Source organism: Candidozyma pseudohaemuli (genome assembly GCF_003013735.1).
Source record: "Candidozyma pseudohaemuli strain B12108 chromosome Unknown scaffold00013, whole genome shotgun sequence".
In the NCBI taxonomy this organism is placed as follows: Eukaryota; Fungi; Ascomycota; class Pichiomycetes; order Serinales; family Metschnikowiaceae; genus Candidozyma; species Candidozyma pseudohaemuli.
Genome location: NW_020194447.1, coordinates 212,642 through 234,398, shown reverse-complemented (window position 1 = coordinate 234,398; position 21,757 = coordinate 212,642). Strand labels below are relative to the sequence as shown.

Below are 21,757 nucleotides of genomic sequence, written 5' to 3'. Positions count from 1 at the left end.
GATCGTCAGACAGGATATGGAAAACGAAATTAGTGTGATTTTTTGAAGGCCATTTTTTCGGATAGGGGTGAAAGCCGTGGAACGTGGAACGTTTCAGCCTCGGATAGGGAGTTTTGGAATTTACGGTTCCGGTGCCACAATGGCCACAAAGGTGTTGAAAGCGCTTTGGCTGCAAACGCAGCACTCCAGACGCAAGGCCACATGAAAAGTCATCGGCAATTGAAGATGGACCTAAAAGATGCACGATTCCCAAATCTGGCTTTTTTTCCAAAATCGATCAAAATCGATCTCTGCCTTGGCTGGAGCATTGAAGCATCGTTACCAGGGCAGTGAGGCTGAACCGAGGTGAAGGAACATCGTGGATCACAATAGCCAGATGCTGATTTATCCGAACGTTCTGGCCCCCCTCTTTGCGGATCGCCTGTTCATTGTTCTCAGATCGTCTAATCCCAATGGGTCCAGGTGTCTCAGGTGAAACCGGGATTGTCTCAGATGGCTGATATAGCACCATAGCGCAAAATGTGCTTGAGCGTCAATGCTTGTGTGTGCAACGGTTTCCAGAAAATTTTCACCCCATTGTGACTCCTCGTCAACTGGGGCATCGCTAAATGGTGCCCCTTTTCCCCTTCGTCGCTTACCCGGGCCTTGAGGGCTTTGTGACTCTTTGGATAATGGCTGCGAAACGCAAAACCAAGGCCGTTTGCGCTAAGCTACGGTGACCTCGCAAAACAGCAAACGGTTTTTCCGAAACAATCCTGTGGCGCTACTGTGGTCCACGTTGTTGCGATAGGCGAAGCTGGCGCTACAATAGGAGTCGTGGAGCACAAAACGGCTTCTTCAGGGCACTGACACATGATTGTGAGAAGCGAGAAGCCATTGGCTGGTTTTGTGGTCACGGCGGTGACACAAGCCACCATGTGTTGGGAATTGGGGACTTGGCTAGGATGGGAAGGGCTTTTGGGTGCCTAGGGTGGGTAGGGCTGAGGTTTTATCTCAGTGGAACAATTTCCTCTGTTTCTGTTAGTAAGTTCACAGTAGAACAAATTGTGAAATTCCACATTTCTGGTACCCACGGAGATCCGGCTTGTTGCCGAATTCGGAGGTCAGACTTGTTGATAACGGTCTTGCAGTGAGAGTCTGAAAGGTGGTATCATGGAAGCACAAACCAAGATGCAATGCTGGTTGAACGACGAAATCTGATTTTGTGATTGAAATGGAGTCCTACGAGGTGTCTCAAAAAAGGGAAGTTTCCGTCTGTCGGCAAAGCGGGTAAAATGCTTTGTGAGGTTGTTGAGAGATAGTGAGAGGATGGTATTGGGGTCTTTTGCTATGGACTCACCGCAACGAAATCTAGGAAATGCCGTTTTTTTGATTCAGGCTCGGAGGAGGAATCGAGTATAAGATTGAACGGTTTGTATGAGAAATCGCCATTTGAACGGACCCACTACTGTGATAGAGCATTAGGTGAGCCACTAATAGAGAACCCCACCCTATTCGAATTACTACCAAAATCCGTAACCAGAATAAAAAGGTTTGGTTTATGGCTAGAGGCACTGATTTGATACACCATGGCTTTTCTATTTCGGCTAAAAGCTCGTTTACCGGTGCATCACGAACATTTCTTAGAGGTTATCCTCAGCCCCCCACTAGAGCGAATAAAGATAGTCGATAAGACGAAAAGTTGATAAGACGACGAAAAGACGAAGAAGATCTCAAAGATGCTGCATCAACAATTAACAGTTTTCTGAAAAGGAAGCCCTGATCATTCACAGCCTCTCACCTCTAACCCAAGGGTAGATACCCAACCACCTCACCATCTAAAAAACCAAAACCTGCCTTTTCTCCAAAATTGAACTCTTTGAAAAAACTTTTCTCTTGTCTACGTCTTTTTTTTTTCTCCCTTCCACTATATCACCCTCCAGGCTGGGTCCAACCAATAACCCAGGCGCGTGCAGTACAAATCACCAACTACTTTCTTATGTCGAAATCCAAGTACTCTGCCGACAGCATCTGGAAGAACACCCCCGAGAAGATCGTATGTACCAATTAAACCGACCTCACCAATTCAACTAACATCAGAACACTGAGCTTTTCACGCTCACCTACGGATCAGTGGTGGCTCAGCTTTGTAGAGACTTGAACAACAACTATGCTGAAGTCAACCGCCAACTTGACAAAATGGGATACAATATCGGGCTTCGTCTTATTGAGGAGTTTTTGGCCAAGACGGGTGCCCAGCGGTGCCTGCTGTTCAAGGAAACAGCCGAAATGATCAGCAAAGTTGGTTTCAAGATGTTCCTCAACATCACGCCTTCGGTGGAGAATTTCGGTGCCGACGGCAAAAGCTTTTCATTGGTTTTCACCGAGAACCCGCTTGCCGATTTCGTCGAGCTTCCTGTCACGCTGGACCCCAAGATCCAAAAAGAGCTCTGGTACTCCCAGTTGTACTGTGGAGTGTTGAGGGGCGCTTTGCAGATGGTGCAGCTTGACACGGATGTGTTTTTCGTGAGAGACGCTTTGAGAGGAGACGACAAGACCGAGTTGAAGGTGAAGTTGAACAAGATCCTCAAGGATGAGGTACCTGCTGGAGAGGATTAAGGCCGAGGAGATTGATGATTTGATATAGAATGGGCAGTGGGAAGCTTCAGACTCGAGTCATCCTATTCTGTCAACTTCTGCGGCGTGGAATATAGATCTGCTGCAACTGGCCCGAACATTCAGCCTCATTGGTTTCGGCATTTCCCCATGCTTTGAACCAATCGCCGCCCCTACTCATCCACTCAACTACGACAGTTCATGACCAAAAAATACGTGCCTGTCGACCTAGAAACTTTGGTGGGTGCTCGGTGGCATGACACCAATATTTTCACGCCGCTAGTCTTGGCGAATGGCCAATTGCGGCACATTCGCCGTTCGGCCAATCACCTCAACATATACGCCGAAGAAAAGATCAATTAATCTTTACGGCCCACCCCAAATTCCCCCACATCAATATCTAAGACATCCTACCCCGGTGAGCACCTACAAAGCCCTGCAGACATCGCACTAAGTACACAAAGCAGGACATTCCAGAAGCACAGAACAGGCCCCCAGTAAGAATCTCCAAAATATATTTTCAAATTCACGAATTTCCAGAAAGATTTGCAGCTTCCCCAGAAGATCTTCCGCAAACAGCAAGTCCGGCTCGATACACGTGACCATCGGCAGGAATTATACCCCCCTCGGCCTCAAACAAGAATCCTCCAACAACCACTGAAATTACGAGCAATGGGTAATCTGGAAATGACAATCAATCCAATTGATGGGCTTTTCAATGATCCCGAGGCCGCCCAGCACCGCAAGAAGAGGAGCCCTCTAGAGCTCCTCAAAACCATCTTGTTGATGCTCTCGTACGACCTAGTGATATGGTTCTTCAACATGGTGATCCACACATTTTTCAGAGACATCCGTCTGCGTGGTACCTTCAACATCCCCAAGAAGGGTGCCATCATCTTCGTCATTGCTCCTCACCACAACCAGTTCGTCGATCCGTTGGTGGTGATGTCTACAACCAGAGCTACCTCCGGACGGAGAATTTCGCTACTCACAGCCGCCAAGTCATACAGAAGAGGTTTCATTGGCACGGCTGCCCGCTTGTGTAGCGCCATTCCCGTGGAGAGGGCTCAAGATTTGGTCAAACCAGCTCTGGGGACGATTAAAGTGGAGAACTTTGATCCCGACGGGGATAACGTCGACGTCATTGGTGAGGGTACCAAATTCACGGAGGAGGCCGAACCAAAGGGCCTTTTGGGTCTTCCCAACAGTTTGGGTAATGCTCAGATTGACCAGGTGGTTTCTGACACAAGAATTGTGTTGAAGAAGCCATTCAAGGTGAACTTTGAGAAGTCCACCGAGCGTGACAAGCGCATCATAGACCTTCTCACGAATGGAACGAACTACAAGACCGCTCCTCATGTTGACAATCACCAGGTTTTTGACAATGTTTTCAACCATCTCAACAAGGGCAAGGTTATGGGTATTTTTCCAGAAGGAGGGCTGCATGACAGACCGGGTTTGCTCCCATTGAAACCTGGTGTGGGTATTATGGCATTGGGAGCTGTATCCAAGTCTGACGACCCCGACGCCGTTGTCAACATCATTCCTGTGGGTCTCAACTACTTTCATCCGCATCGCTTCCGGTCCAGAGTTGTGGTGGAGTACGGTAAGCCCATCCGTGTGACTAAGAAGGATAGCATCAAGTATGAGCAGAACTCCAGGGATGTTGTCAACAAGTTGATTGAATTGATCACATTGAGACTAAAGGAAGTGACGGTCACTTGCGATGATTTCGACACACTCATGGTGATCCAGGCAGCAAGAAGATTGTACACCGCCGCCAACAGAGAGCACATCCCGTTGCCATTGGTAGTGGAGATGAACAGACGACTCATGAAGGGCTATCAGAAGTATAAGCACAGGCCTGATGTTGCTCACCTCAGAGATAATGTCTACCATTATAACAAGATGCTCATGGCCATGTCGCTTCACGACCACCAGGTTGAGGATCTCACAAGCTCCAACAGATGGGTCGTATTTTACCGTTTTGCGGTTCGTTCATTCCGGGTATTCTTCTTCTTGCTTCTTTCGTTGCCAGGCGTGTTTATGTTTGCGCCAGTGTTCATAGTATCACGCCGTATTTCCAAGGAAAAGGCCAAGGAGGCATTGGCTGGATCGGTGGTGAAGATCAAAGCAAATGACGTGATAAGCACCTGGAAGATCTTAGTGGCTCTCGGCCTTGCACCGGCTCTTTACATCTTCTGGGCCACCATTGCATGCTGGCTTTTGAGGTCTGCAAGTGAATTTGTCAGAAACGAGATACCCCTCATAATTCTTTTCATCGCCATGTATTTGTGGATGGTGCTCACAACCTATGCATCGTTGAGAACGGGCGAGAGCTGTGTGGATACGTACAAATCGTTAAAGCCTCTTTTGATCTCAATGTTATCGCACCATCTGGATATGGTGCAGATTGAAGAGCTCAAGAATACGAGGAGGAAGTTAGCGCATGAAGTGATGGAGTTTTGTGAGAAGTACGGACCCCTGATCTTTGACGATTACGACAAGTTCTATCGCGAATACAACCGGATCGACGAGAGCACGAGCGATCTTGGAGAGGTGCTTGAGAACGACAATGTGGAGGCTGTACCGGACCTGGGCCTGGTGTATTCCAGAAGCGAATCCTACTGGCTCGACAACTTGAGCAACATTCCGATTTTCTCTTCTGTTGACGAGAAGGATACGACGACCCTGGAGGACGACACCGATGTCAGTGATATCACGCAGGAAACACAGGAGAAGGACGGGGACGTGGAGGAAACGGAACGTGAAGTTGAGGACGACGAGGACGAGAGGAGAGAGAATGCTCGGTTGAGGCTTCGTACGGCTATGAAGAAGAAGGCCAACCGGTGGTGAGGAAGACGAGAGGTTCTCGCGTGTAGTTGCTGGCTGCACCGTGATTTGCAACCGTGACGTCTGGTATGCTAAGCCTAGCGCTAATGTGGACGAAAAAAGCGGAAATCGCTGTGATCAGAGATGAACCTGCTGGTTATGATAACGCGGTGAAGAAGCTGGGCATTGAGCGGCCAGACCGTTGTTGATCTTGCACCACCTTGCAGTGAGGTGCTTTTGGTGCAAAGCTGGGCGAGTGCGGAGGACAGATCCACCAGCCAGGGGGGCTTCTGGATCGATTATAGTGCATTGAATATCTACGAGATTTACAAGGAATGGCGATATCTGGGGTTTGCTGGCTCGCTTAAGAGGCGATGCGCTGTTAAGGGCTGTGTTAGGAACTGGTGCATGGGGCACAGTTGCAACAAAAATACTTGGAAAAACAACATACGGAGAGAAAAAAGGTGAGACCTCGGGCAAAGGCGAATCACGCTATAAGGGGAAAAAAGACCTGAGCGGGTCACGGAAAATAACCTAAGCCGACGTTTTAGCCTTTTCCAGAAGAGCAGAAAAAAACAAACGTGGGCAGACGCTTGTGGAGGCCGATCGTACTTTGCCCCCTTGCCTAACATGTGTTTCCCATTGGGGTAAAAATGTTGCCTAGCCCTGGCAGCGCGGCCGAAAAGGCTCAGCTTTAGGAGCGTTGCAGCCATGAGATAAATGGCGCCAATGTAGACCGAAAAACTCGTAACCACTTTTTTTTTACAATTCAGCTCTGCCATGAAGCTTTACTTGTTTTTGTTGGCGTTGGCTGCCGCCACGCCTATTCCAGCAGATACAAAGTTGAGAGTGACCAGGTGCTCCATGTCGTCCACTAGAACGGATGAAGTTGTGGAAGAAGAGCCCTGGGTTCCCAAGATTGTCCAGGCCATTGACATCGACTTTAAGAAGTGAGGAGGAAGTGAAGTGATGGTGATTTTGTTGAAGTTGTTGTTATCCTTTGGGTGATAACGGAACTGAACGGTGAAGAACGGAACTAAACCTGGAATGTGCCAGGGGTACAGAAGACGCTTTTTTCGTGATCTCCTAAAAAGCACCAAGAGGAGAAGAATGGAGAAGTTTTGAAAATTCAGACTTTACCAGCTTTGGTAGTCTGCTGATGTTGTGGATGTTGATCATCATACGACGCTACCTACCCCACGGAAACCGACCACGGCAAATCACCCGTGAGGCATAAAATCATAAACTTGAAAAAAGAACTGTTTGTTTCGCTTGTTGCCTCTTTGCTGACGAGGTGATACGGAAACCTCGAGGGACCTCGGATGGTAAACAAAAATAGTTAAGCCTCGGCAATCACATACCCCAAAACAAGCTCTTCAACGAAGTTTGTTTTGTTGATGCCAGACGTGTTGAAAAGGCTATTTCACCAATCAAACTGCCTTTTTTGGATCCACGGCCGTGTTTTTGACTTTGGCTTCAATCTAAGCCTAGCACGCCTGGACAAGCAAGACGCAGTATTTTTGCTCTGGCAAAGTTTATTTCTACAATACGGCGGCCGGCCGCCCATAACGAATAATGAATAGATGGAATGAAAATTCGGAAAACATACGAAAGTGAAATACCGGCACTCTGCCCGCTCAAGCCGACGGGGAACCTGTAGCTGTATTCCGGTGGGCCGGAAACCAGAACACTTTTATTTTCAAAATACATCAAAGGCAATTTTTGAATATTCGTGAAAAATGTATATGTGAAAATGTGTTACCATGGTTTCAGGTTTCCGTCGCTTGTTTCTTTTTGCAAGGCGGCCCTGGATTAAGTGCAATATCGGAAACTAGACCGCCAATCACATGGCTCGTATCGTGAAGGTTCCCGTGTATTCTACATTCCACGCATAGCAGGGTTGAAAATTCCGAGAGATATTTAGACTTTCAAGGTCCGAAAATATCTAAAGTATCGGCCCGCCTGAGAATGTCCACTACGTCATTTGCACCAAAGGCGGTTTTCCCAAATGACAACCTTCAAAACCTGAAAATTCCAAAAGCTCAAAATAACAAACTTTTTCAAACCCCCCAGAATCACCGAAAATCCTTCCACCTGCCTCTCGTATATGGCTTCTCCTTCCTCTTTGTCTCTCCAAAGTGTGATGCAACAAGGCGCTCGGTATGCTCGTGACCGCTGACTCAGCCATCACAAGACAACACCCACCAAATCAAACTTTGACGATCAACCATAAAAGAAACTCGAAATCGTGAAACTCCACCTTTTTTTTTCTTTTTCTTCTTTTCCACACATTATCCACACTTTTCATACTCCACATCGGCCCAGCAAGTAAGCCGCACTGCATACAAGACCCGCCTGTTATCGCTGATCCGCTATCGCCCGAGCCACAACCTATTGCCACTACATCTTTTTCCTGAATCGCTTCACCAAAACACATAAAAACGCCCAACCACCCGCTTTTTTAGACTTTCCAAACCACCGCCTACCAATACCAGCAAATACCGCTCAGCCATGAAAATCACATTCAGATTATCCACCGAGGTCTCCTACTCGGTCACAGTGCCAGACAACTCCACGGTTGAGGATCTTGCCAACGCTGCTAAGGTCGGATGCCCGCCAGACACCTCCTTGCCTTCCGACTTCAAGCTCATTTACAACGGTGCCCGTTTGGCCCCTTACTACAAGACGCTAGACACTTTTGAGATGGTGCCTTCGAACCCCCACAATACTGTCATTCTCATGAACGCCGCCGAGGCGCCCGAGGCGCTGGCTCCGGCTAAGGCACCCGTGACAGCCACAAAGAAGAAATCCAAGAAGAACCGCTGCTCCTTCAGCCTGTGCTCATCGGTTGCTCTCAGAATGGTGGGCGACTGCGGTCACTGCAACGGCAAGTTCTGCGCCAAGCACAGGCTCTTGGAGGACCACGCTTGCACGGGGTTGCAATACTGCAAGGACGATGCTCATGAAAGAAACGCCATGAAGCTTCAAAGCGAGAGCACCATTGCATCTAGAGTGTGAGCCACCCTGCCGTTGATAGAGCCTGCCTGCTTTATACCTTTGTACGATGAACACGTTAATGATAGATGAATGTAGAACAGTGTAGAGTGGGTCTAGGGGGATTTAAAAGTGTATTTTAGTGCAGCCGCTCAAGGCATTTGCTATGATTAGCGAAGAATCCGTATATGCGTAAGTAGATGCTAGGAAGATCGACAGATAGCACGATATACGACTTTCTACTGGATTTCAGAATGTGCAAACAGTGTATGTTTTCTTACTAGGGTAGGTTTGTCTTACTAGGGTAATACTGTCTTTTAGATAATAAGGTCCATCATCAATATGAGTCAACACACCCCAGACCCCTTCTCCATGAAACCAACAATATATACTTTTCCGCCTTACATTATGATAATCTAGCCTTACAGAAATCCTAACAGTGAGCGGATCGTTACTATACAGAAGTCATTAGTCCCTGGGAATGCTATCAATTATTCAACAAGTTATGCAAAATGTCATCAAATTTACCGTTCGTAGCGTTGTTGGCCTTCACCAAGATGTTCTCAGCGTCCTTGTAGGCCTTTTCCTGGTCTGGACTGTCAAGGTCGTGGACATTTCCTAACAGAATCATGGCCTCGGCCACATTCACCCAGGTTTCGGGCTCGTCCTCGTCTTGCGAATCCTTCAAGTACTTGAGTGCCGTCAGGTACAATTGTTGACTGGCTTTCTGAGCCTCGTCCCTCGAAAGACCGTCAATGTCCTTCTTGTCCTTAGCATAGTAGGTCAATGTAGTGTACACGTTGGAGGGTGTTTCGGCCTCCATAAGGTAGGACTGGCCCAAACGCTTGCACAATTCCCGGCGCAAGGTGGTCAATGGGTGGTCCTTCTCTTTCTTTGTTTCGCCGGCTAGGCGTTTGTCTAAGTTGCCCAAGAAGATGATCAGGTGATCTCTCCACCATCGGTTGTACTTGTCTGTGTTCTTGATGGAGAAAAGCGGGTGGTTTTCATCCAACCTGTGCTCCAGAGCGTCATCTTCAGCGTCGGAATCCTCCCCTTCCATGTGCTCCTGGCCAAAGTTGTCCACCACATCAAGGAGGTCGTCCAAAGCCTGTAGGAAATCCAAGCTCTCGATGTTGTAGTAGTCGTACTGATTGAGTTCGCCAGAAATAGACTCGGCCTTCTCCCACTGGGCAAGACACTCGTCCAAAAGCTGAGCACCGGTCTGCGATTTTGCACCCACTCTGCTCTCGGTATCCAAACGAGAAATCACCGTCAAGGCGATCTTGTTGATCATGATACGTGCCTTGGCAAAAAGAATGTCTACGGAGTTGGGGAAGAGCTCCTCGCCCCGGGATATGCGATCCATGGCTTCCGTGAAGTAGGCCTCCACCTTGTCTCTTTCTTCAGTGTGGAAGAAGGCCAAGTTGGAAAGCGCCAACGCGTATATGGCGTAAAAGCGGCCCGTGATGTCCACGTTCTCCTCGTCGCTGTCCGACTTGTCCAGATGGGCTTTTCTTAAGATTCTGTCGCATTCGTGGATGATGCCGTTGAGAACAAGCTCTTTCTTGTCTTCCAGCACAAAATAGGTTCTCCACAAAGCGGCCAACTGGCCCACGGCGTCGTTAGCGTCGATTTCAGCACCCAACTCCACAGTAAGCTCGTTGGGTTCTTCGTTATTCGATCCATTCGATTCACTAGCCACAGGAGCATCAGAGTGGCCATTTGGGGCTCCATCTTCGTCTGCGGCTTCGTTTTTTTGCTTTTTCGCCCGGGCAGCCTTGCCCAAGCCTAACGGTCTTTTTGGAGGCATGGATTTGCAGAATTCAGTGTGTAGCTCTTAAGAAAAAGAGCTGGTTGCAAAGAGAGAAGCGAAAAAATGCACGCCTCATTCGCCTCATGTGGATATACTGGGAGATGCAGCGCTGCAGTGGGTCTGTCCACGACATCGCGACACTCCATCGCGCGACATTTGTTCGACCCTTACCCACATAACCATGGAAACTAGCCTGTTGGAATTTAGCCGCTGTGCTTACAACGGCCCTACTTCCCGCTCGATCGTCACGGCTAGATGTCTTGGTGCACGGGTGTACTAACACCCCCTTAGCTTTCCAGTCAATTCAATAAAAAGCCCTTCCATAGGCTATTTTGCAGCCATCCTTCTTCTCCATCAAAATCTCAATTTCCAGCAGAAAAGTTGTTCTAGATGTCACCAGCCTCATCACAGCCCCAGCTTCAAAGTACCCAGGGGCGCGTGACCCAGAAAGACGCCTTGGGCTGGTGAGAATTCAACATCCACCAAAAGAACCCCCCACGCCCATTGGACCGTGCCCACACCGACGTCATCGTCGTACTGAAGCCCACTTTTTGTCCCGCCCACCGAGGCCCAGGCGGGTATTTTGGTATGGACCACTTGTCGGCATTCGGAAGCCCATAATTTAGGCGCCTTTGTGATCGATCACGATGGTGGTGGGTTTGGGGATAGAACACCCATTTTAGGTTCGCCAGTTGCCCAAAAAGCTAAACTCAAAGACGTGTCAGGCCACCAGCAGAAACCGCTTATAATTGTCTGCTTTTGGCATTGGTTGCTCTGTCGACTGGACCAGACCGAGTGAAAAAGCTTTGTCTGTGGCAGGCCCATGCATTGCTTTCCATGCGCGGCGGGCAATGATGCTTTCTTCTTTTCTTTTTCTTTCCGGGAGTTTCTCCAGCAGGAGGACTTTAGCGGAGCAGCAGAAAGGGTGGAGTTTTTGCAACCACTGGGTTCTTTTGATCTACATGCCCCGCCCCCACGCTGGATTTGCCCCGCGTTGCAATTGTTATATTGCATTGTGGGCCGCACGCGGAAGGGGAAATTTGGTCCGGGAAACGGGAATCACGTGGCAAGAGGCACGTGACCCAGTGCGGGTGACTTTGTTCCCGTGATACGAATCACCCTCCACTCATCACGTGCTGATTACATCTCCTCACGTGCATCGCTCACGTGCAAGTAGCTAATCAGGACGGCTGCAAAGTACATAATCAAGCAGGATCCATCAAGAAACCCCAAACCACTCATGACCCTTCTAGCGTCACTCAACTGTGCTGGTGAACTGCACGTGATCGTCGGTGGAAAGGCTCCTGTTGCTGCCATCAGAGCCAAGGCCATTTTGGCCGCAGGGGCTTCCCCCATACTTATTGAAGTTTCCGATGAGCTTCCCAAAACTTTAGAGGGACTCGTCGAAGAAGGCAAAGTGAAACATGTCAAGGAGGAGTACTCAAAGACGCTTCTTCAACAGCTCGGACGCCCGGATGTCGACAATGTCGTGGACAGGGTCTTTGTCACCTTATCTCACACAGAGCTGCTTCTCAAGAAACAGGTTTCTGACGACTGCAAGAGGCTACGGATTCCTGTGAATATCACCGATTCCGCCGAACTCAGCACCTTCACTTTGCTCTCCACACACACGGCTGGCGATTTCCAGTTTGGCGTGACAACCTCAGGAAAAGGTTGCAAATTGGCCTCCAGAATCAAAAGAGAGCTTGTTTCGTCTTTGCCACCCAACATTGCTGAAATTTGCAATAGAGTCGGTGAGCTCCGAAAGCAGATCCAGGAGGACGATCTTGAAGAAGTTGGTGGCCACGATGATGATGCCATAACCACCAGTAAGCTTAATTCGTTGGTTAAGGAGTTCAGCATGACCAGACTGCAGCAGGCTACGCAGCGGTCCCGCTGGCTTTCTCAGATTGTGGAATACTATCCGCTTTCGAAATTAGCAGAGATCTCATTGGAGGACTTGAAGGAGCAGTACAGACAAGACAAGGAGGAAAGCCTCCAGAGAAAGAGACAGAAGCTCCAGAAGAAAGGAGAACTTTCTCTCGTGGGTTCCGGTCCCGGCTCCGTTTCCATGCTTACGCTTGGAGCGCTTCAGGAAATCCACTCTGCTGACCTCATTTTGGCAGACAAGCTTGTTCCTCAACAGGTGCTTGATCTTATTCCCAAGAAAAGCACCAGACTATTTATTGCCAGAAAGTTCCCCGGCAACGCTGAGCGTGCCCAGCAGGAGCTTTTGGAGATCGGGCTTGATGCCCTTCAAAAAGGTGAGAAGGTGGTGAGGTTGAAACAGGGCGATCCGTACATATTTGGCCGTGGCGGTGAAGAGTTCAATTTTTTCACTGAACACGGCTTCCCGCCCGTGGTTCTTCCTGGCATCACCTCTGCTTTGGCAGCACCCGTGTACCTGAATATTCCAGCTACTCATCGTGAGGTAGCTGACCAGGTACTTATATGCACTGGAACCGGCCGCCGTGGAGCTCTTCCGAACCTTCCAGAATTCGTGGAGTCCCGTACGACCGTGTTCCTCATGGCTCTCCACAGAATTGTTCTGTTGATCCCCCACTTGATCGAGGAGAAAGGCTGGAGAGCTGATCTTCCCGTGGCTATTGTGGAGCGGGCCTCCTGTCCAGACCAGCGGGTTATCAGAACGACATTGGAGAAGGCGGCAGCAGCTACCGAGGCCTTGGGTTCGAGACCCCCGGGATTATTTATTGCAGGCAATGCCTGCCATGTTTTGACAAAGAAGGGCGACGAGGACTGGACCGTTGAGGAAGGTACACTCGAGCCCAAATTGAGTGGATTTTTGCAGCAGTTGAGCCATCCCGTGGAGGGCGAGAGAATTGCTGCTGAGCCGCTCACGCCCGACTTGAAGGTTCCAGTTGTGGCGAAGTAATAGAGATACATGCATAGACAGTGGGACAGTTTTGGAGGTGTGGGTGTAGGCCTTTGTTACGGTGATAAAATTCAGTACGTTGGCCCGAGGAGATGAAGCAGAGTTTGTGGGGTAGGTTTAAATGTTGATACTATTGCAATGCACGAGTTACATGGGGTATCGTTAGCCATACATGAGTATTATGACATGCTTTTCTAGTCGAAATGCCGCATCAACTACAAACGTTTTGAAGCCTTCCATTAAATCAAATCTAATGGACAACCAACGAATATCAATAGAGTTTGAAGGTCTGATATCAGCAATTATGGTGCACTATACATTCTCGAATTTTGCAGCCACTATAATCACCATCAGAGCGCAAGTCCGCTTCCTAAAAAAAACCTTCTTTTTTCAACACCAGCTCTTAATCTCCTTCAACACCTCTTTTTTTTTTTTAACAAACTCCAAATCCATTTACTATCCCCCCCTAGTGCTCTAATACTACCTCACCTACCCTACCGCGCGCGATATCAACACTTTCAGAACACCTTATCTCAAATAGACTATCCCGACCATTCCGCTCCACAATGCTTTTGGCACCCACATTAAGGCAATTGTCAAAACGTGCATTTGTTCCTAGAACCTTATACCGTTCTCGTTCGGATGTGGCGTTTGTGTTCGATATAGATGGAGTGCTTATGAGAGGATCAAAGCCGATTCCACAGGCTCACGCATCGCTCGATCTCCTTAACAAAAACAAAATCCCATTCATTCTTTTGACCAACGGCGGTGGTGTTTCTGAAAAATCGAGAGTCGACTTTCTCTCCGAACAGCTTCAAATCGACTTATCGCCTCTCCAGATTGTCCAAAGCCATACACCAATGAGAGTCTGGGCTCAAGAGGGCAAATACAAAAGGGTGCTTGTTGTTGGCGGAAACGACGATAAAGCTCGGTACGTGGCGGAGGATTACGGATACAAGGACGTGGTGGTGCCTATGGATATCGTGAAACTGGATCCTGCTGTTTCTCCACACCACAGGTATCTGGAGGAGCAATTGGCCACAATGGCCCGTAATGTGGATTTGAGCACTCCGTTTGATGCTGTTTTGGTCTTTAACGATCCCAGGGACATGGGCACGGATTTGCAGATCGTGATGGATCTTCTCAACTCGAAAAACGGTATTGTCGGGACCAAGAGAGGCCTCGACGAGCGTTCACCAAAGCCTTCGGTGCCAATTGCATTCAGCAACAACGACTTTGTATGGGCCAACGACTACGTTTTGCCTCGTTTCGGTCAGGGAGCTTTTAGAATGGTGGTGGAGCGTCTCTATGCCGAAATGAATGACTTGAGGCCTGAACAGAACCTCGAACTGACCATCTTGGGCAAACCTTTCCCTGTTCAGCACGATTACGCCCATTGGGTACTTATTGAGTGGCACAAAATCATTCACGGCCACAAAGACCACGGGTTTATTCCTAAATTGCACGTCAGGCCCGAGAATTCGCCATTTTCAGAAATCTACATGGTGGGCGACAATCCAGAGTCTGATATTGCCGGTGCCAATGCTTGTGGATGGCGATCTGTTTTGTTACGGACGGGTGTTTTCAAGGACGATGACTGGGCGGTGATAAAGCACAAGCCTAATGTTGGGGTGTTTGACAATGTTCTAGAATCAGTCGAGCACGTACTCAACAAACAATGAGCCAATGACGGATGTACGATTACTTGCAGCCATAGGCCCGCTCCGTGAAATTGCAGCAAGTCTTGCCGGAAGGCTTGTTTCATGAAACAAGAAGATCGTAAGTTGCGCGATCTAAAAGCTAATCCCGCTGATGACGGTAAAGTTATCCGCAAGACAATGATGTTGATGCGCCCTATGACAATGATTATCCCCTCGTGTCTAAGATAACAATGGCGATTGTCTCATCAGCGGAGAACGTGGGCGGGCTGAATTTTGGCTACTTTAAGAGACGCCCCTGCGATCCACAATGGCAGATTGACCGATGAGTGACTTCTGGAGAATAATGAACGATCTGGTGATCTCAATGAGCTTCAGATTAACGGCCGCCTCATGCATGTAGGCCGCCTTACATCAGAATATGCCTAGATTTGGATGTTGAGGGGCCTTTAGTTTTCACGAGCTAGATCTACGTTTCTAGAAACAATCTGGGGAGCCTCAACGCAAGGAAGATCCCAGCGTTGGTCGAAAAAAATAACAGCACGCGAGCGCATAATTGCGTTTTATATCACTCCACAATGTGGGTTGGGCGATCGGCGGTTTTTGCGAGCAGACTATCGGGTTTTAGCTCAACTTGTTTTCAGGAAGTAAAGAATGTTCCATGATCTCACACATCCAACAAAGAGATTGTTGAATTTGCGATTAACGGAATTGCTTCATCAAAAAAACGCCAGATTTTTTTTTATCGCCAGAGTGTCATTTGGATAGGCTCTTGGCGAAAGTGAGCTTTTAAGCGAGAGAGTGAGAGACATGCAAGGCTTCTACAGCGAGCTAAAAAATATCTTGACGAGTTTCCAGAAGACCAGGTTGCAGCTGGCCGATTGCCTGCAGGATGCGAATGAACCGAAAAGCCGCCCCTCCTTTGTCTCACTCACAGGGCGACCGCACCTCTCTTAACCGGACGTCAAACCGAAAAAAAAAAAAAATTATACTCTGAGGTCTGCATCCCTGGCTAAGCACACAGTCTTATTTGTGAACCACAGGGTGCTTAATGATATCTCCGAGGCAAGGTGAACGGTGAGGATGCTAACTCTGCTTTGTGCTTGCAAAGTTGTAATTCAATAGCTCGATCGACATACCAGCGGACTTCATCTCTCGAGGACAATAAGTGCCTTATTGTCGCGAGACAATGAACCTGTCGATTGCCTATTGTGGAAGAAGAACGGTGCCTGTTGATGGTTAGAGAAAACGGAGCGGAGCAATAATTAGCAAGGTGGAGCTGGCTATTTGGTTTTAAAAAAATACCTCTAATGTTCCTACATGATGAATAGTCAAGCCGGTGAGCGCTCCGGTTAGCGATGCATGTGAAAGAAACCTACCGATGGGAGTTACCGCATTGGTGCTGAGTCAAGCGAGTCATCCTGGCTGGATCATTATTGCGATTGGTTGTGGCGCCTTGAAAATGAACAGCAAAGTTGCGCTTTTCCCGACGACCGAACGAACACAAAACAGAGAATCGGGCGCCAGATCGATTACCCGATCGTGTTGGTATGGAGAGCGCTTTGCCCATTGAATCTAACTTTGTTTGCCCATGGATCTGAGCCACCTTAACAGCGCAATAATGCCCAAGACGCGGGAGGCTTTTTTTTTTGCCCACCAAAGCCACCTGCCCGTTTGATCTCTACTCAATCGGCGTCTTGCATGCTCATGCAGCACTCACTCTCTCACGAGCCTATTGCATGCTGATCCCTGCATTACCGGATACATCATGCGGCGCTGTGCGTTAACCTCGCGGCCTGCCCCCCACGTCAACACATTGCAATGTCCTTCTTCTAGGAGAGCGTAAACTCCGTCGCTCCAAACAAGTACGTCTCCGTTGAAGCCCTTTAGATCTGCAGTGCCACAAAGTTTCCCCTTTGTGTATTTGAAAGTCTGGCTATGCACCCGTGATAAAATTGCGCTTTGCTACCTACCGCCTTCCTGCAACGCGGCAAGCTTTATCGTAGGCTGCGCATTGGCTCGGTCTTATACCGGTGTTCCGTCAATAACTAGGTTATTCCATCGTCCTAGAGCTGGCGTCGTTTTGCAGCCCGCCATGCCTCAAACATCTCCGTCGGAACGGTTATCTTGATATAACATGTCCTACGTTGCACAAGACCCGGAGATAGGTTAGGCGTAACCATTGCTATACCAAAGCTCTCAACCCAATGACACCTACACGGGCAAGTCGGTGCCAGGAGCTGTAGTACGTTTGTGGCGCCTAATTGCTAATATAGGACTTTGTGCGTGGCCATTCTTGTGCATGAGTTGGAGGGAGCCACCAGGACCCTTGGCTACTGACAAAACAAATGACGGGTGTCAACGTGTACCTAATATTTCCTTCTATAAATGCCCGAGGGCGAGGTCGCCAGACCTGAATTGAACGTTTTTGAAATTAAGAATAGACGTCGGCTTGTCACCTGTACACGGGGTATTCGTGGTACACTGGTGACGCCGATGAGGAGCTTGTAGAAACAGGAGTGCTGGATGCTGGAGGAGAAGCCTGTTGCTGCTGCTGCTGTTGTTGTTGTTGTTGTTGTTGCTGGTACGGAAGAGGAGGAATTTCAATCACCTGCGCCTGCTTCAGTCTCTTTTTCGACTCGTCTAGCGCCTGTTTCTTCACCAGAATCCTTCTTCCGTTCTTTCCCTTACACACCTTATTGTTGAGCACCTCCTCGGCAGCCCAGGCGGCTCCTTTTCTTCTGACCAACTTGGCATGGAAAAGCCCACAGGCATTGCATAGCGTCCGCAACCCGTTGGGGCCTCTTTTCCACTCTGGCGTTTCCGTAGTACCGCATCTGTGGCACTTGTTCATGGGTTTGTTGATGATCTCTGGGACCCTATAGTCTGCAGCCGGTTTGGCCAGAGGCAGGCTCACCATGGGAGGCAGCGGGTAGTACACGGGCACGTAGTAAGGCAGCTGGTACTGAAGATGAGGTGGCGCCTGGCCATAGGAGTAGTATGAGGAAACTGGAGGAGGAGGCTGCATGTGGTCATAGCTGTGCTGCCTTTGATAGTGGCGCTGGGGGTTTGGATTAAGCACAGGCAGCAAGTTCAGGGGCAGGATGGGAGGTCTCGAGGAGATCATGTTGTGGAGGGGATCCAGCGGAGCCATTGAACGGCTCGTGAGTTCTGAGATGGAAGGGAGTTTCACTTTTGTAGCGGTAGCGGCGGGCATAACGAGAGGTGGGGATGTGGGAGTTTGGGATTCGAGGAACGGCTGCAAAAACGGGGCGGGTGGGTTATATATATTTGACAGGCGGTAGTATGTAGAGGTCTGATCAGGCGAGGCATTAAGGTTTCATTAGCCGAGATAAAATTCATGAACGTGAAAATGCATGCAGCAGACGAGCTGCAGTGCGGCACACAAGGGCAAAGGAAAATATGTGGTGCATGGAATGCTGCAGCACGCACGTTCGCTGGCGTGCATTGCAGCACGCCTGGTGCCACCTCCCGCACAAAGCTCTCTCTTTCCTGCCACTCCGTGCGTGCTGCACCTCCGCTATATGGCGGAATTACATCTCCATATAGCGAGCCGTTCCATTCCAGGCACCGTCCTTTCTCGTGTTTTCCCCAGAGAGTCATCTTGGCTCCAACGTGATGTTGCGGCTATCTTTGCGCCTTTTGCTTGTTCATAATCAGATTGGCTGTGTGCAATTGATTGTTTATCGTTTGCATACCTCTCGGCCTTGCCCCCTATGGAACCTTAATTTGTAGGATTATTTTCCTGTTAAGGTTAGTCCGTTGGCCAGGGCAACCCCCTCGTTGGAGGCTCTGGGGTTGTGAGTTGCGTGTTATGGAGAAATGGCTAGCTAATACAAAAAATCATTGTGGCTCAATTGCATTAATTGGCTCCGACGCTGGACGGTTAATGTGCGGTCGAAATGCCGTTGCAAACTGGCCTCTTGCAAGATAAGATGGCACGGTTTCAGTTTCCCAAACCGGCAGGTGCCAAAACGGTTTGAATCTCTTTGTTTTTCCTACCCCAGTAGTCCCCCAGCTCCCCAATCATATGGAGATTTGCATCAAATGTTGAGTTGGGATCTCTTGCTGCAACCGCAAACATCCACATGAGCCCTGTCAGTGTGGAGTCCACGTCCTGGGGCGTTCAGCGATACCTTGGCGAGGTCAATGATCGACAGAGGATGTAGGCCGTGCTGGAAACGCCGATCTTATGCTTGGAAAATAATGGCACGTGACCGCGCACGTGCCGCCCAAAAACCGGGGCTTGGGCTATTATCGGCGGGTTTTGGGCCGATGTGTACTTCCGAAGGGGGTAAAGGGGCTATGATTTGTTTTGAAGCACTCGGGAGTGTTGATACCTTGTAGTTATGTCGAAATCACTAAGTTTTATGGGGGTGCGTCGGATAGGTGCATGGAAATCAGACGATTTCTGGAAGCCAGCCATAAGCCCTACAGGCATTCTAGAAAACGCCCGTGTGTGCAGAGATTAGAGCCTTTCGGCGCTTTGAAAGCTTGGTTTAGTTTATCCAAGAACGGGATCTCTGATGATCGTCCCTGGTGTGAAATTACGAATATTCCAAGCCAAATTCAGTTACAGCTTGCCCCTATCTTAGAAGCCCTGGAATCTACATCGTGATAACACGCTGGGCGTTTTGTCGTCGACAGAAATCACCCCGGGTTCGTTGCCACGACAACGTCTCCGATGGTTATACTCCGATGAATAATCTCCGGTGGTTAACGAAAAATGTCACGGCAAAGACGTCGAAAATACTCACAACCACACGACTGAGTGGCTCTGGGGCTTGTCTTCAGCCAATGGAAAAAGATGGAGATGTTTTTCCGACGTCACGGGTAAAAGATGCCTCATTTGTCGTTCCTCCAGTGTATTTTAGCCTCCAACAGCAGGACCCTTTTTTAACCCTTGAGACAGTGAAGAACCCCGGCCGCTCCGAATCTGGCCAATCTCCAGCGGCAATCTCAGCAAAAGCTTTATGTCCGGTTTGGCCTCGGTGTGGTTCAAAACCATCCATCTTAACTCCTACAATAGGTTCGTTCATGCATCGAAGTAATGGTTGTGAGAAGACGCCACGGCTGCAGCGCTAGGTGAAAGAAGAAATTAAGAGAAGGAGAAGGAAGAAAGAAAGAAGCCAAAAAATCAGCTATGTCCCTTGTCGCCAAAACTAAGTCTATTATCAGTTTTTGCGCATCCAACCGCCCGAATGCAAGCAACACCGTCATGCTCAGGGCTTCAGCACACAAGATTATGTCACTGTGGGTCCAGGGCAGCAGGCGAGGTTAAGAGAAATTCTGCAATTTTAGGGGCGGGATCTGGGCAAGAGGTGTAGGAAAAGGAAACCTAACCGTGGGATTTTTAGCGATTGCGCTTTCCGATCATCAGGTGCCCTGGACCACCCATGCCAAGATAAGAAGGTATATGCGATAAGGCAACTAATGTAGATTCTGTATTTGACAGCTCGTAATACGGGGCACACAATGGGGGTTCTAAAAGTAAAGGGCCTCGGAGGCTGGGGCCTGTGTGCAGACGATCTCAGGGTCTATCTCAGGGCCTGGGCGTGATCGGGTTTATTGCTACAAAATTAGCACCGGGTGCATAGACGTGGAAAGGAGTATAGGATCTGGTTGTCATGGAAAAATAGGCTTTAGCGTTATCTCTCCGGGTGCTTTTCGGATAAACTTTTCGAGATTAGGAGGGAGGGTTCTGCCGCGCCACGCATTGTCGATCCCTTTGTGACTTATGCGCTTTGTGACAAGAAACGAATCCTTCCGAGGTTGACCTCATCCGAGGTGCAGACCTTTCGCTTATGTCCGGTAGGGTGTTGCAACGGCCACCGGGGGAACCAGTGTTGGTTATGTAGCCGCCCAGAGCTTTGGGGGCCCCCAAATAATTCGCCGCGATAATGCGTGTTACATGCATCGAAACCCACGCATCATGCTGTGGCCCTGCACAGAGCTTGGCCTTCTACACCCTTCCGGTTTAGGCGATCTCGCTTAAGCGCCCGCGCCTGTCCCAAACAGGAAGGTCGTTCTCAGCCGACATGACACTTCTAGAAACTCGCGAGTTTACGGTGCCATATCTCCTCGTCAACCGTAAAAGCCTATCTATCTGCATCTCCAGAGTGCGAGGATCGACCCCCCATCAACGGCCTTTTTAGACACCTCACTTAAATGCCGCTCTAAACTGCCACAATCCATAACTACCTCCACGCCAAGCGCTTAATCACCTTATGTCCTCTGCATCTCTAAAAGGTGTAGCATACGAGTGATATGTCCGGGGGAGGCACTTACAGGCCGTCATGGAGGGGACCTGAAAAAACCAAACTTTTCCAGAAAACTTTTTTGAGCGCTTTTTCCATGCTTTTCATGGTTGCCACCATCGTCACCTTATTTACATCTCGCTAAAGTCACTCAATGCCCGCCATTGCTGTGGAATTAGCCGCCAGGGAGATGCGCAAACCCTTGAAGCAGGAGGTGCCATCCGCCGTGTGGCCCCGATGCGTTTTTAGTAGTTTTCTGTCACAAAAGTGCTTCGGAAGAATTCTGTAGAAGCATCGTCGGTACAGCTTCATCTTCTTGCACGGGACCAATCCAGGATTCCTTACTTTAAAGCTTAAACTCTAAACCAGCCACTCCAAGAAATTCCGCCGCAATTAGTCAAATTGACAAATTGGCTAGTCCCATCGGAACCTGCTTTGTGATCGCTAAGCCTGCGAACTCGATGTCCCTCAGGAACAGGCGATCCTCCGGCACCTCCACGATCCATCGGCAGAAGTTGCCATGGGGCTTCGTTTTTGCAAATTTTTCCCCTCCGTTTGCCCTAAGCGGTTCCAGCATAATGCACCGTTTCCCGCCTCAAGTGCTTTTGAAATGTCACGAAGCAACTGCCGCTGGAGTATCTGCTAAAGACAAGGGTCAGACGGGACGCATGCATGATTTAAGACAAACTTTCGG

At 49.1% G+C, this 21,757-nt stretch overlaps 7 protein-coding genes across 7 annotated transcripts; 5 read left to right on the top strand and 2 right to left on the bottom strand.

Moving 5' to 3' along the window:
- Positions 1–1,978: 1,978 nt before the first annotated feature.
- Positions 1,979–2,598, top strand: C7M61_004283 (TRAPP complex core subunit; the record flags this gene model as incomplete). Its single annotated transcript, XM_024859605.1, has 2 exons — positions 1,979–2,035; positions 2,080–2,598. The coding sequence occupies 2 exons, from the start codon at positions 1,979–1,981 to the stop codon at positions 2,596–2,598; spliced, it is 576 nt and encodes a 191-aa protein (XP_024712274.1).
- Positions 2,599–3,267: 669 nt separating this feature from the next.
- On the top strand, positions 3,268–6,381 carry SCT2 (bifunctional glycerol-3-phosphate/glycerone-phosphate O-acyltransferase; the record flags this gene model as incomplete). Its single annotated transcript, XM_024859604.1, has 2 exons — positions 3,268–5,444; positions 6,201–6,381. The coding sequence occupies 2 exons, from the start codon at positions 3,268–3,270 to the stop codon at positions 6,379–6,381; spliced, it is 2,358 nt and encodes a 785-aa protein (XP_024712273.1).
- Positions 6,382–7,938: 1,557 nt separating this feature from the next.
- C7M61_004281 (uncharacterized protein) lies at positions 7,939–8,445 on the top strand (the record flags this gene model as incomplete). Its single annotated transcript, XM_024859603.1, has 1 exon — positions 7,939–8,445. One exon carries the CDS (start codon positions 7,939–7,941, stop codon positions 8,443–8,445), a length of 507 nt encoding a protein of 168 aa, XP_024712272.1.
- Positions 8,446–8,908: 463 nt separating this feature from the next.
- On the bottom strand, positions 8,909–10,231 carry C7M61_004280 (uncharacterized protein; the record flags this gene model as incomplete). Its single annotated transcript, XM_024859602.1, has 1 exon — positions 8,909–10,231. The coding sequence occupies one exon, from the start codon at positions 10,229–10,231 to the stop codon at positions 8,909–8,911; it is 1,323 nt and encodes a 440-aa protein (XP_024712271.1).
- A 1,243-nt stretch (positions 10,232–11,474) lies between these two features.
- MET1 (uroporphyrinogen-III C-methyltransferase) lies at positions 11,475–13,127 on the top strand (the record flags this gene model as incomplete). The annotated part of the gene is made up of 1 exon (XM_024859601.1): positions 11,475–13,127. One exon carries the CDS (start codon positions 11,475–11,477, stop codon positions 13,125–13,127), a length of 1,653 nt encoding a protein of 550 aa, XP_024712270.1.
- A 566-nt stretch (positions 13,128–13,693) lies between these two features.
- Positions 13,694–14,809, top strand: C7M61_004278 (uncharacterized protein; the record flags this gene model as incomplete). The annotated part of the gene is made up of 1 exon (XM_024859600.1): positions 13,694–14,809. The coding sequence occupies one exon, from the start codon at positions 13,694–13,696 to the stop codon at positions 14,807–14,809; it is 1,116 nt and encodes a 371-aa protein (XP_024712269.1).
- Positions 14,810–17,240: 2,431 nt separating this feature from the next.
- Positions 17,241–17,912, bottom strand: BRG1 (GATA-type transcription factor BRG1; the record flags this gene model as incomplete). Its single annotated transcript, XM_024859599.1, has 1 exon — positions 17,241–17,912. One exon carries the CDS (start codon positions 17,910–17,912, stop codon positions 17,241–17,243), a length of 672 nt encoding a protein of 223 aa, XP_024712268.1.
- Positions 17,913–21,757: the final 3,845 nt, after the last annotated feature.